At 44.9% G+C, this 12,921-nt stretch overlaps 1 protein-coding gene across 1 annotated transcript in view; it reads left to right on the top strand.

Moving 5' to 3' along the window:
* The window catches only part of LOC137274337 (uncharacterized), a 57,185-nt gene that overhangs the window by 25,825 nt on the left and 18,439 nt on the right, over positions 1-12,921 (top strand). Inside the window, exons 11-12 of the mRNA XM_067807484.1 lie at positions 7,673-7,789; positions 8,686-8,746. Of these exons, the coding sequence (XP_067663585.1) occupies positions 7,673-7,789; positions 8,686-8,746 (178 nt within the window). The remainder of the gene's footprint in view (positions 1-7,672; positions 7,790-8,685; positions 8,747-12,921) is intronic.

Raw genomic sequence — 12,921 nt, 5'->3', positions numbered from 1 at the left:
TTATATCTGTACGTTATTATGGACGCGCAACTTAATATAGACAATGGGAGATTCGTGCAAGCCATCTACTGATGGGGGGTACCCCCAGGGGTACCCACAACTACCCACTGACCCACACTGCGCCATAGTGTGCGGGCAGACTGGCTGTGGGAAGACCGTTTTCGTGTTGGATATGTTGGAGGGTTACTACAAGGATGTGTTCGATAACATCGTTATCATGTGCCCTACTCTGAGCATGAATAAAACGTACGCGCGACCTCCGTACGCGGACGTACACAAAATCGACCCTGGAACACGCCTGCAGGACTGGTTGAAAGCTCTTCACGAGAAATTTAAAGGGGAACCGACGCTGTTCATACTGGACGACTGCAGCGCTAATCGCGAGATAACAAAAAAGAGAGACATGCTATCGTACCTGGCCTTCTCCGGCCGGCATGCAAATCACAGCGTCTGGGTGCTAACGCAGAAGTTCAACTCGGTGTTGAAAGACCTCAGGGAGCAGACGCGATGGGTGGCCTTATTTCACTGCAAGGACAGGGATTCATTCGAGGAGTGTTTGAGAGAGAACGATGTGATGAGCAAATTAGAACGGGAACTGGTAAAGAAACAGCTCGCTGAAACTAAACACGCTAAGCTCGTGCTAAAGACCGACCAACCAGTAGCATATAGGGTGTGCTAAAGCTAAGCAAAGCTAAGCAAAGCTAAGCAAAGCTAAGCAAAGCTAAGCATATAGCTATGATATTTGAAGTGTTTGTCGTGTGCAACTTAACCTTCATTTCTCTGTGTTTTGTCTGCATCGGGTATTATATAGTTAAAACTAAATCTTACTTGTTATATTATAAGATGGAGTGTGAGGAATTGCTCGAACAGTTGGGGGTCTCCCCCACGCCGCCGGCAGGCCCCACTGATGATAAGCGAGAGAAACTGGTGGCGTTGGCTGTTGGCGGCAAAGCCAAACATTACTTTGGAGACTACACTCCGGATAAAATTCACAAAATGTCAGCCGAAGAAATCGATAAGCTGTACGCTAGATACGAGTCCCGGCTCGGAGCAAAAATGACAAAGACAATAGGATCGGCTATGACCCAGATATACACCGGTATTGTGTCATACTTCCTTCCCATTCCACCAGAGCGCCGACTTTACCTGTGGGAAGACCTCGAGAAAGACCCTTTTATCGAACACGCCGTGAGCTCTATCAGCTGCGGGCTGTACCACAAATATGGTATGTTGTTGGCTCCAGTGACGGCGGCGATTATCACGGCAAAGCATTGTCAATTTGAGAGAAAAAAAAATAATAATAGTATAGATGGATGCCAGGGAGGAGGAGGAAACCCCAGTGGTGGTACCCCCCACACCCCCAACAGTGAGGGAAACCCCCACAGTGAGGGAAGTGACCCCTTCACAGGAACCCCCAACAGTAACCAGACAGAAGAATCCTAAGAGAGTAGCTGCCGGTAAAAAACGGTGGTGTAACCAACATAAAGTGACCAACCCAACCCGACTGTTGTTGGTTGTAGGCGTAACTGCTGCCTTGGCTATCTCGTGGTTATATACACGTGAGGGAAACCCTCACCGTGAGGTGGTACCCCCCACCCCAACACAATTAGAGGTCGACCCGCATATCATGTTATAATTTAATATTTTTATATCATATACATAATGTCTGAGGAGAAAACGTTCGTCAACGACGCATACCACGCCACAGTGGTCGCCAGTCTAGCGGTAGGGTACGCTCGGTTGACTAAAATGGTGCTTAAACAACCAACTATCAAGCTAGATTTCAACCTGCAGGATATGGGTATGCTTATAATGAACCTTGGTATGGCGATGGCCACAAAAGACATCCTAGTAAAACAAGGAATAATACCTGATAATATAATGAAATAAATATAGGGATGGCCACGATAGCTATGATGGTCGGTGGGGCGTTAGTGAATGCCCTGGCATTTTCTGGGAGTAATTTCCTCTTCTCGAAACTACGAGATGATCACGCGGCTGAAATACAGGAAGAAAGGAAGCGGCACGATCTCGCTACTGAGAAATTACAAAGGGCACAGACTGAGTACGCTAAAAAACGCCTCCAGAGGATCGATTTTATTAATGAACAACTCCAGCGTGAAAACCATGCCGTTCAAACATTCAACGATGTCGATGAAGCAATGAAAGAATACTACCTACTAACTGGTAAACAATTGGAACCGCTCAATAAACCCACACTCGCTCAGTACTACACACCATCCAAGGGACAAATGAATCGTGAACTGGGCTTCATAGTGTTGGGTATAGCAGCTACTGCGTTGGTTGCGAAGCAATTAAATTAAAATACCTATATAAGTAAACATGAGACCCGCTCCATACCGATGCGAATACATACTTATGGGGAAGACCGAGGCCTGTGGTAGGAAATGCAGGAATCAGGGGTTCTGTTGTTTCCATATGGGAAGTCCTAACTACACGTGTTCTGTGTGTGGTATCGGGGTTAAAGGACACTACTGTCTATGTAAAGCTCACGGAGCGAACGTAGTCAGACATCAACTCATCTACGAGAATAAAAAAGGCTACATAAAAGAACGTAGGCGACTGCTAAAGATAGCCACTTAAGGGTTATCTCCCTTTACTGTGAACCAATTAGACATTGGTTCTCTTAGGTGTAAACACTATGACTACTGTACGCGGGCTGAAGCGGGTCGCAAAACAGAGAGGTGTGATCGGGTATTCTCGAATGCGGAAGTCAGCATTGTTGAGATTACTAGGTTTAGAAGCCCCTCCTTCAGTAAAACAATTAAAAGCTCAAGCAAAACAGCTTGGATACACGGGTTATTCAAACCTGGGGAGAGCCGGGTTAACCGCATTGTTATCACATGCCCCCGTAGCACGTCCCACTGTAAAACAACTGAGAGCCGAGGCACACGATTTGGGTTTAGCTGGGTATTCCCGTATGAGAAAACCACAGCTTGTAGAATTATTACGACAGAATAGAGCTATTGACCTGCAGTTCGTGCGCACTGAGCGCGCTGTAGGCAACTATTTGAGAGGTTGGCGCATGCACGTTGATAGAAACATAGACATTACAGATATCAAGCCTCTGGTAGCTGATAAGGTCAACCAGGAACTAAATAACCTAGGAAGTATCAAGTTTCAGATCACAGTGAAAATGTCGCTCGATAAGCAGGTTGGGAGTACCACTGAATATGTTCAGCCTTACTTCCGAGGTCAACAAGAGGTCGTCACACATACAGAGACCATTGATACATCAATCGATACCAGTTTTCAGCAGATACGAGAATACCTAGAACGCTACACACACTTGGGGTCCGGGTGGGCTGTAGATAAAATCGATAATGTCTATCTAGACATAGCTAACTACGTGCCGTTCAGAGGCGGGTCATACCTAGCCTTGCCCCCCTACTATAGGAACAAACATGCCATAGTAAACGTTAAGAATAGAGGAAACGATTGCCTGAGGTTAGCTATCAGGTCAGCCTTATTTCCAGCTGGCACTCATTCAGATAGGCTTTCTAGCTATCCCCAAGACGATGGGCTCAACTGGGATGGTATAGATGAACCCACCCCCATATCCCAGATCACTAAAGTAGAAAAACAGAATAATCTGGCTATAAATGTCTTTGGGCACGAAGGTAACACAACAATAGTACACAGGGTCAGCCCGGTGAAGGATCGCCAAGTTATCAATATATTCATGATCCAACGAGGTGAAAAGTATCACTACACGTGGATAAAACATCTCAGCCGGTTGTTGCACGACCAGTCGAAACACGATGGGGAAAAACACTTTTGTGTACGATGCCTACACGGTTTCAGTCGAGCTGATTTATTAGAATCCCACCGGGAGGATTGCCAAGGTGTGGGGCAGATGGCTATACGAGTCGACATGCCTAAGGAAGGTGATAATATCCTAAAATTCAGTAACCACAAGAACCAAATGTCTGTGCCTTATATCATATACGCCGACTTCGAAGCCTTGGTTGTGGGTGGGGATTCCCCCAGTGGTAGCTTCACCCACAAGACACAAGAGCATAAAGCCTGTTCGTTTGGATACATTGTCGTCCGTTGTGACGGGGAAACGAAAGCTCCGGTAGTGTATAGGGGCCCTGATGCGGCTGAAAGGTTTTTAAAGTGTTTGCAGGAGGAAGAAAAAATTATTAGGAATACATTGTATAAAATCGCTCCCATGCGTATGACCCGAGTCGACAGGCTAGCTCACGCTAGTAGCACTAACTGTCACGTGTGTGACTCACCACTTAACGGTGATTCGGTGAGAGATCACTGCCACATAACTGGTAAGTATAGAGGCGCCGCTCACAGCGTGTGCAATCTCAAGCTCAAAATCAACCCTAAGACAATAAACATCCCCGTTGTCTTTCACAACTTGAGAGGGTACGACTCACACTTGATCATGCAGGCCATCGCGAAAATCGATGGTAATATAACGTGCATCCCCAACAACATGGAGAGATACATCTCCTTCAGCTTAAACGGACTTAGGTTCATTGACTCGTTTCAGTTCCTCCTGTCGTCACTCGACAGTCTGGTCAAGGCCAACAATACCTTCCCTATCACCGATCGATACACAGACGCCGAGACTAGACCCCTGCTTATGAGGAAGGGTGTGTACCCCTATGAGTACATGGATAGTTGGGTCAAGTTCACCGAGACCAGACTACCCCCTATTGACTGCTTTTATAGCAAGCTGAGGCGTCCGTCTCACGAGATGATTACTCGCACGCGACTAACGTATGGAATAAACTGGGTTGTAAGAACCTGGGTGATTATCACGACCTGTACTTGAGGACAGATGTACTGCTGTTAGCCGACGTGTTTGAGACGTTTAGGCGGACGTGTTTCAAGCAGTATAAACTCGACCCCGCATGGTATTACACCAGCCCAGGTCTGTCGTGGGACGCCTTGCTTAAAAAGACCGGAGTTAATTTGGAATTGCTCACAGATTACGACATGCACCTATTCATTGAGAAAGGCTTGCGAGGTGGGATTTCCATGGCATCCAAACGATACGCGAAAGCAAATAATCAATACGTGAAAGGTTACGATCCTAACAAGCCAACCAATCACATTCTCTACCTCGACGCAAACAACCTGTACGGCTGGGCCATGAGCCAGTGGGTACCCCACGTTGATGTTATGGGGGTTGCACCAGATTCGAACAAAGGTTATATCCTCGAGGTTGACTTAGAGTATCCCAAGGAATTACACACATCGCACAACAGCTACCCCCTGGCCCCCGAACGTATGAGGGTTAACCCAGACTGGATGTCTGAGTACCAACATAACTTGTTAGGTGGGCGTGTGACAAACGTTGAAAAACTCGTGCCTAACTTAATGAATAAGACCAAGTACATCGTTCACTATCGCAACCTACAGCTGTACCTGTCGTTGGGTATGAGGCTGACCAAAATACACAGGGTGCTCATGTTCGACCAGAGCCCATGGATGGAGCCCTACATCAGAATGAACACAGACCTACGAAAAAAAGCCACCAGTGATTTTGAGAAAAATCTCTACAAGCTCATGAACAACTCGGTGTTTGGTAAGACTATGGAGAACCTGAGGAAACGCGTGACCGTGAAGCTGGTTCGGTCGAGTGAGGAAGACAAGCTCAGGAGATTGATAGCCAGTCCGGCATTCAACCGTAGTAAGATATTCACAGACAACCTGGTTGCCCTACACATGAAGAAAAGCCATATAAAATTCAACCGGCCTGTTTACGTGGGGATGAGCATCCTCGATTTATCCAAACACCTGATGTACGACTTTTACTACAACGAGCTCAAGAAACAGTACGGTGACAGGTGTGAAGTGCTGTACACTGACACGGATTCCCTGCTGATGGAGATTCGAACCGAGGACGTGTACGAGGACATGAAAAAACACCTCGATTTATACGACACCAGCGACTACCCTAAGACCCATGCCATACACAGTACGGTAAATAAAAAGGTCCTAGGTAAGATGAAGGACGAGTGTGCTGGCACGCCCATAGCCGAGTACATAGGTTTGAGACCTAAGATGTACTCCATACTGAAAGCCGACAACAGTGAGATCCGGAAGGCTAAGGGGGTTAAGAAGTATGTGGTGAAACAACACATCAAACACGCCAGATTCAAGGAAGCCCTGTTCAAGACCCGTACCTTTAGGCATAAAATGAACACACTTAGAAGTGATGGACATAAGATATACGGACTGACTATAAACAAGACGTCCCTGTCGCCTATGGACACGAAACGTTGGATAGCTATTGATGGGATAAACACATACGCGTATGGACATGAAAAAATTTGAGGCTATTTACTACAGCCCGCGTGGGTACTGGAAAGGAGCTAGCGCAGTAGATAAACTAGCTAAAATAGCGCGAGTACCCCCGGAGGAAGCCAAAGTGTGGCTTGAAAAACAAGCCCTGTGGCAGATCTATTTGCCGGCACCACGCTACGTGCCTAGAAGGAGGTTCGGTATTCACATACCTAATAGCGTTCACCAGGCAGACCTACTGTTCCTACCCCACGACAAGAGGTACAAGTATGCTTTAACCGTAGTGGACGTAGCCAGTCGTTACAAGGAAGCCGAACCCTTGACCACGAAAGATTCGGCCCAGGTAGCCAGAGGATTCGAACGCATATACAAACGCAGTCCGCTGACGTGGCCAACAGAGCTGCAAGTTGACCCCGGACGGGAGTTCATGGGTGCCGTGTCACAACTGCTAGCCAAACACGATACAAAGGTCAGGCGTGGCACGGCCGGAGCCCATCGCAGCCAAGCCATAGTTGAGAGATTTAATAGGACTTTGGCTGAGCGCTTGTTCGGCTATCAGTATGCTAGGGAGATGGCCACCCCTGGAAAACGATCGACTGAATGGGTCACGAGGTTACCCAAGGTGGTGTCGGCAATCAACCATGAAGTCACCCGTCTCACCGGTAAGAAACCGGCAGACGCTATCAAACTAAAATCAATAGTTGCAGAGTCGGCCGCTCCATTGCGTGGGAAGGAGAAACAGATACCAGATAGGGCCCTAGTGAGGTATCTATACCAGCCGGGGGAACACGAGGGTGATAGCCGTAAGCGGGCCACCGATCCTATATGGTCAGTCAAAACTTACAACATAGATAAAGTGGATATGAAAGCCGACGAACCTAACTTGTACTACTTGAGGGATGGGCCGGGTAGGGGGTTTGTAAGAGAAGAATTATTGATCGTACCGTACGGCACAGTGTTATCTCCAACACACGTTAAGTAGTAGGGGTAATAGTAGCAAGAGCTAATGGCCCAACCAAAGCCTTATTTAGTAAATAAGGCTTTGTAGAGACATTTCTTGAAAGTGGTCCAGAACTGTCATTGTATATACTACTAGTGAAAGTATAGTGAGCTAATAGATCTTTCACAAAACTTTCTGCTGATCCCAACAGAAATGGAATTGTAGCAAAAACAACTTTGCAAGAATATCAGAATGTAATGATTTCACAGAAAGAATTTGTTACACCAAAAACTAACATTATTGGTTATCATGACCTTGCCAAGAGTAATCATTGATCCTACTCAAGCTGTAACAAAGTTGTGTCACCTGGTTTTCGCATAATGATTTTTGCCAAGAGTAATCATTGATCCAGCTCAAGTTGTAACGAAGTTGTGTCCCCTGCAGGTTGAAGCTCACACCACCTTCCTTGGCCAGTGCACCAGCTGGTTTCTATACCTCTGGGACAGCCGACAAGTCCAGGCCAGGCCTCTACCAGATAAATGCGAATAACTTGGAGTCCTGGTAAGAAATATATATACATCATAAATAAAAGCTGACTTGTGGATTCCAGCTACAAGGGTAATCCTCCCATCTGTCATACATCCCAATAATCACACAGGTTAAATCAACAAACCATCCAGTTCAGTGCACAGTTTATCCCCTTGTTACTTCTTAATGAAGTAGGAATGGCCCTTAAAATTAATGACAGAACAGAACTTTATTACACTCAGGCCTAAATCGTCTGCAAATATGACAATACGTGATAATGTTATGGTGGAATAGTAGTTAGCCAGAGGAGTTTTTTATTTGCATGGCTTATTTACAGAATTTACTGACAATTTTTCTACGCAGTTATTACACATTTGGTCATTGTATAAAGGAAACTGGTATATACATGACGATATTCATCACACAGATTATTCATACACCGTAACTTACATTTTCTTTCATCTATTAGCATCCTGTTTCATCTTCCATTTTCAAGTGATAAATGGTGGCATGGAGTATAAAAATGGAGTGAGGGATAACTTTGTGTCTGGGATTTCTAACTGATGGGAGTGATTCACTACTAGAGCACCCCTACTGAGAACCTGAGAACCTATTGAGAACCCCTATGAGTTGACCTGTCTTGAATTTACTTTATTAACGCTCAACCTGCCTTAGATTTACTGGTAGTCACTGGGTAGTCACTCTATTCACTTCACCACAGAGCCGGTATATTTTGTAGTACACTAGTGTTGGGAATAGGTAATCATAGTAATAATAATAGTTCCCAAACTGTTTGTGTTTAATTATGAGAAAGCATGATCAATTTGGTTGTTTGGTTGTTTGGTTGTTAGGTGGTTGCAACCAATCTTGAATTATTTCAATTAATCAGAACACCACTAGTGTATCCTGATAATTGTTTGTGTTCACAGTAAGAAGTACGAGTTTATGGCATTGAGTCTACATGAGGGGGAGCCTGGACATCACCTGCAGGTAGGTTAGTCTTTATGTATAGACATTCTGGATTGTAACCTAAAATTCACTGTGTTCTTTAATCCAATTTGTTGAAAAACTTGATCAAATGGTATTTGATTAGCTAAAATTTACTTTTTGCTGCATATTACTATGTACATGTATTGCACATAATTGTATTGTCAATAGTGGGGACATATCATACTGTGAGATAAAGTCAGAATGATGTCACAAATGAGCAGTTTCAGATGGTACGATGGGAACCAGATGAAACGGTGACATGATGGCATTTCACTGCTGGTACCTGTACCCAGTGTCAATATGTGCAGACAGATAAATGTGTTGGACCTTTTTGTTAGGGGTCCTTGCTGCTAAGCAAGAGACCTATTGTAATCGTTCATGTTTTACAGATTGAGATAGAAATGCAGCAGAGAGGGTTTGGGTGATCCTGGCACAGTCAGGCTGGTCAATCTCATCATCAGCTCAGGGCCCTCGCCCCCTCTACACGCAGCCCAGACAGCGAATGGGACTTCTTACAGGAAACACTGCCTAGTCGAACCCACCAAGAGCTTTCCGGAGAATATGGAGGCTCCCCAACACTGCAGCCTTCTGCATTACCCAGATTGTCAGAAGGGCTGTGCTCCCGGTGGAGAACCCGGGCACTCTCCTCATCTGCGACGAGATCAGGAGGTACCAAACCAAGGGCACTGAGAACAATGGGGAGCCTGACAACAGTGTACTTGGGATGCAATCGAGACATTTCAAAGGCGAGGTCCGCATATTTATCATGCTTTTCCTGAATCTTGCCAATCACGTTGCTGTCAAAAGGGACAGAAAATTCTATGATATAAATAATTTCATTAGTTTTATCAAAAAGGACAAGATCAGGTTTGTTGGCTGAAATTCGTCTCAGACTGTATATTGGCCTATTCCAGAGAAGTTTAAAAGCATCATTTTCCAGGACGCCTTGGACATGTTCAGGGTCGTACCATGGATGGACCTCGGAGTCAAAGCCACAGGCATGGCGGAGACGATAGTAAAAGCAGCGAGCCATGCCATCATGTCTTTTAAGATATGCTGTTTGTGCCAAGGAAGGGCATCCACTGACAAGGTGTTGGACAGTCTCTGTAAATTCATTGCAAAGACGACATTTCATATTGATATTTTCTTTAAGAATCACATTCTGGCGATTGCAAGTGGGAAGTGACTGCTCCTGAGCAGCAAAAAGGAAGCCCTCAGTTTCACATTTGAGACCAGCCGACTTCATCCAGGCGAAGGAGTCGGTTGGATTGCTGTTCTGTTCCACACACTGCATGTACACTCGGTGCAGTGGCTTCTCAGACAGCTTCTCCACAAAGGACTGACTCTGAGCAGACTTGGTGAAGGACTTCACCTGGTTTACTCCCATCGCTGTACCGTCCAGCAGTACATCGCCATCAACAAAATCAAATTTCAAATTCCAAAAACCTTGGCACGCTTAAAGTAGCTGTGGAATTCCTTGCTTTCATCATGAGTCTTGACGTGCATCACCAGAGGATCATCTGATAAATAAATATGTGCAAAAGTGCACAATAGAATTCTGTCATGAAGAGCTTCCACATTAATCAAACCCCGACCTCCAGAATTGATTGGCATGTATAAACGATTAAGAGAGGAACGAGGGTGGTGTGCTCTGTTATCAGACATGATCCTTCTGGTCAGGCGGTCAAGACTCTGGATGTCTTGTTTTGTCCAATCAACTACTCCAAAGGAATAGGAGAGGACTGGCACAGCAAAAGTATTGGTGGCTTTGACCTTGTTTTGAGCATTTATCTCTGAACTCCAGATTTTCTTTAAACGAGATTTATACTCGGCCCGAAGTTTATCTTGAATCTGGGCATTCTGGAGCTTGTCTCGAACTTGCATTCAAAGATAGGTGTAGGCCTGATCTTCCACAAGATGCTCAATAACTCCTCCCCCTTGTAACCTGACCGATCCATTATTGGTTACCTTGCCACGTTTCAAATGAAGAGTATTACATTTGTCGAGTCCAAAAGTCATGCCAATATCATTAGAGAAGGACTCGACAAGGAGAACTTGTTCTTTCAAATTGGTCTCTCCCTTGGCAAGGAGCTCGATGTCATCCATGTAGAGGAGATGAGTAAGAGGTGTTGGGGATCTGTGCTGAGGAGGCCCGGGATGGTAACCCTCCTCCCTATTGAGCAGAAAGCTCAGCGGATTTAGAGAAAGACAAAAAAGCAAAGGACTGAAGGAGTCCCCCTGAAATATTCCCCTTCTGATTGGAATAGATTCCGAAGTCTGCACCTGCCCTTGCGACTACATCTCAAGTTGAGTCGACCAGCAACTCATTAAAGACTTGAGCAAATCAAGTAGTCGCTCAGGGAGGTCAGTACACTGAAGAGACTTCAGAATCCATTCGTTAGGGACAGAGTCGTATGCCTTTTTGTAGTCTATCCAGCAAATGGAGAGGTTGCGGTGGTATGTTTTAGCCTCTTCCAAAATCATTTTCTGTACAAGAAGTTGATCCTTGCACCCCCAACATCCCTTTCTCGCCCCCTTCTGCTCTCTGTAAATCATCTCATTGGACGAGCAGTAGGATGACACAAGCTTTGTCAAACACCCTGTGAATAATTTATATTGAGTATTCAAACACGTGATAGGGCGGAAGGTTTTGGGATCAGTCAGGTCTCCCTTTTTGGGGAGGAGTATTGTGCGACCTTTGCAGAACCATGGAGGAACATCACCTGTGTCCACAAGAGAATTGAAACAGTGAAGTAGTGGTGCTTGGACACAGGGAAACAGTTTCCAATACTGGTTTCGAATGCCATCAGGCCCTGGAGCTGTATTAGATTTGGACTTTTTAATGACACTTTTCAGGCAATCTGGTGAGATGTAACACACAAATGACCTAGTTACTTTCTCATGCATTGCATGGTCATAATCACTGACCCATGGTGCCTCCAGGTTACAGTTGCCGGGTATAGACCACAACTGTTTACAGAACCTTTCATTGGTAGCCATGGGAGGCCATTTATCATGCTCACCATCACCACTTGTTTTAAGTTGCCTATAGAATTGCTTTTCATTATTTTTGAAAAGTTTATTTTGTTTGATAAATTTGGTTTTCTTTTCCCATCTTTTCTTTCTTTCAGTCCAAACTTTTATTTTTGCCTTAAGGGAATCGACAATTTGGAGCAGTACCTTTTCTTTTGTTGTTTTGTACTGTAATTTTAATTTTCTCCAAATTGTCTTTTGTCATTTAGACATGGGATTCCCTAATGATCTTAATTTCAGGCACAGCTCTATCCAGGAAATATGTTTTCTTGTTTCTGTTAGTTTAACTTGAAACCGGTTTTTCTTTGGTTTATTGTACTTAGTATTGGGAGATTGTTCTTTGGAAACTGTGTGAAGTTCCTCCAAAGTTCGAGCGGCAGCATAGACACAACAATTTACTTCATGTAATGAACAGTCCGCAGGAAATTTTAAAGAGATAATTTCATTAAGTAAATCAATTTCATTTTTGGGAAAAGACACGCTTAGTTGTTTATTTGGCCTCCGTTTCTCTCATGGTAAATCACAAATTTCCTCATAAATAGAAGTAAACAAAATATAAACAGGATTTTCGGTAAGGTCTGCAACTGAAGAAGAGGAAGAGTGAGGGTCCAACATTTCGGGGCCAATTGGCGCTTTCTCAGAAGAGTTTCCACCAGGAAGTGGAAAGAGGTTGACGCGTCCATAAGAAGTTTTGGGTCTACTGCCACTTGAGCATTTTGCTCTTGCAAAGGTTCCTGACGGGCACCAGTTGAACTGGCTCACGGGGCACGAGATGTTTTAGCCGCCGGAGTTGGTCTCGGAGATTTTGCTTTGTCAGGGCATGGCATTGTCCCATTGCAGCTTAAGCGACTTGCCGTTAATTCTTGGATTTTCAGGCCATCCAGTCGCTTTAGCACACTCTAGTAGTGTGGATTTTAGATGTTTTGACCAAGATATTCTTGGTTGGGTTCTGTGCCTTCCCCTGGGGCAAGTCCCATCTCCAGTGTGGTTGGTGTCACTACCGGAGGAAGGCTGCCTGGGCTGCATGTTTTTATTATTATAATTATTATTATTTATTATTCCGCCGGATTTTGTACCAGAGCTACAACGAGCACCAGTGGACAGAATCGCTTGAAAATAATCAGGCAGATGCCCATCGAGGT

This window comes from Haliotis asinina, chromosome 2 (genome assembly GCF_037392515.1).
Source record: "Haliotis asinina isolate JCU_RB_2024 chromosome 2, JCU_Hal_asi_v2, whole genome shotgun sequence".
Taxonomy (NCBI): Eukaryota; Metazoa; Mollusca; class Gastropoda; order Lepetellida; family Haliotidae; genus Haliotis; species Haliotis asinina.
The sequence above is the reverse complement of the archived record's forward strand: the minus strand, read 5'-3'. Positions and strand labels throughout refer to the sequence as shown.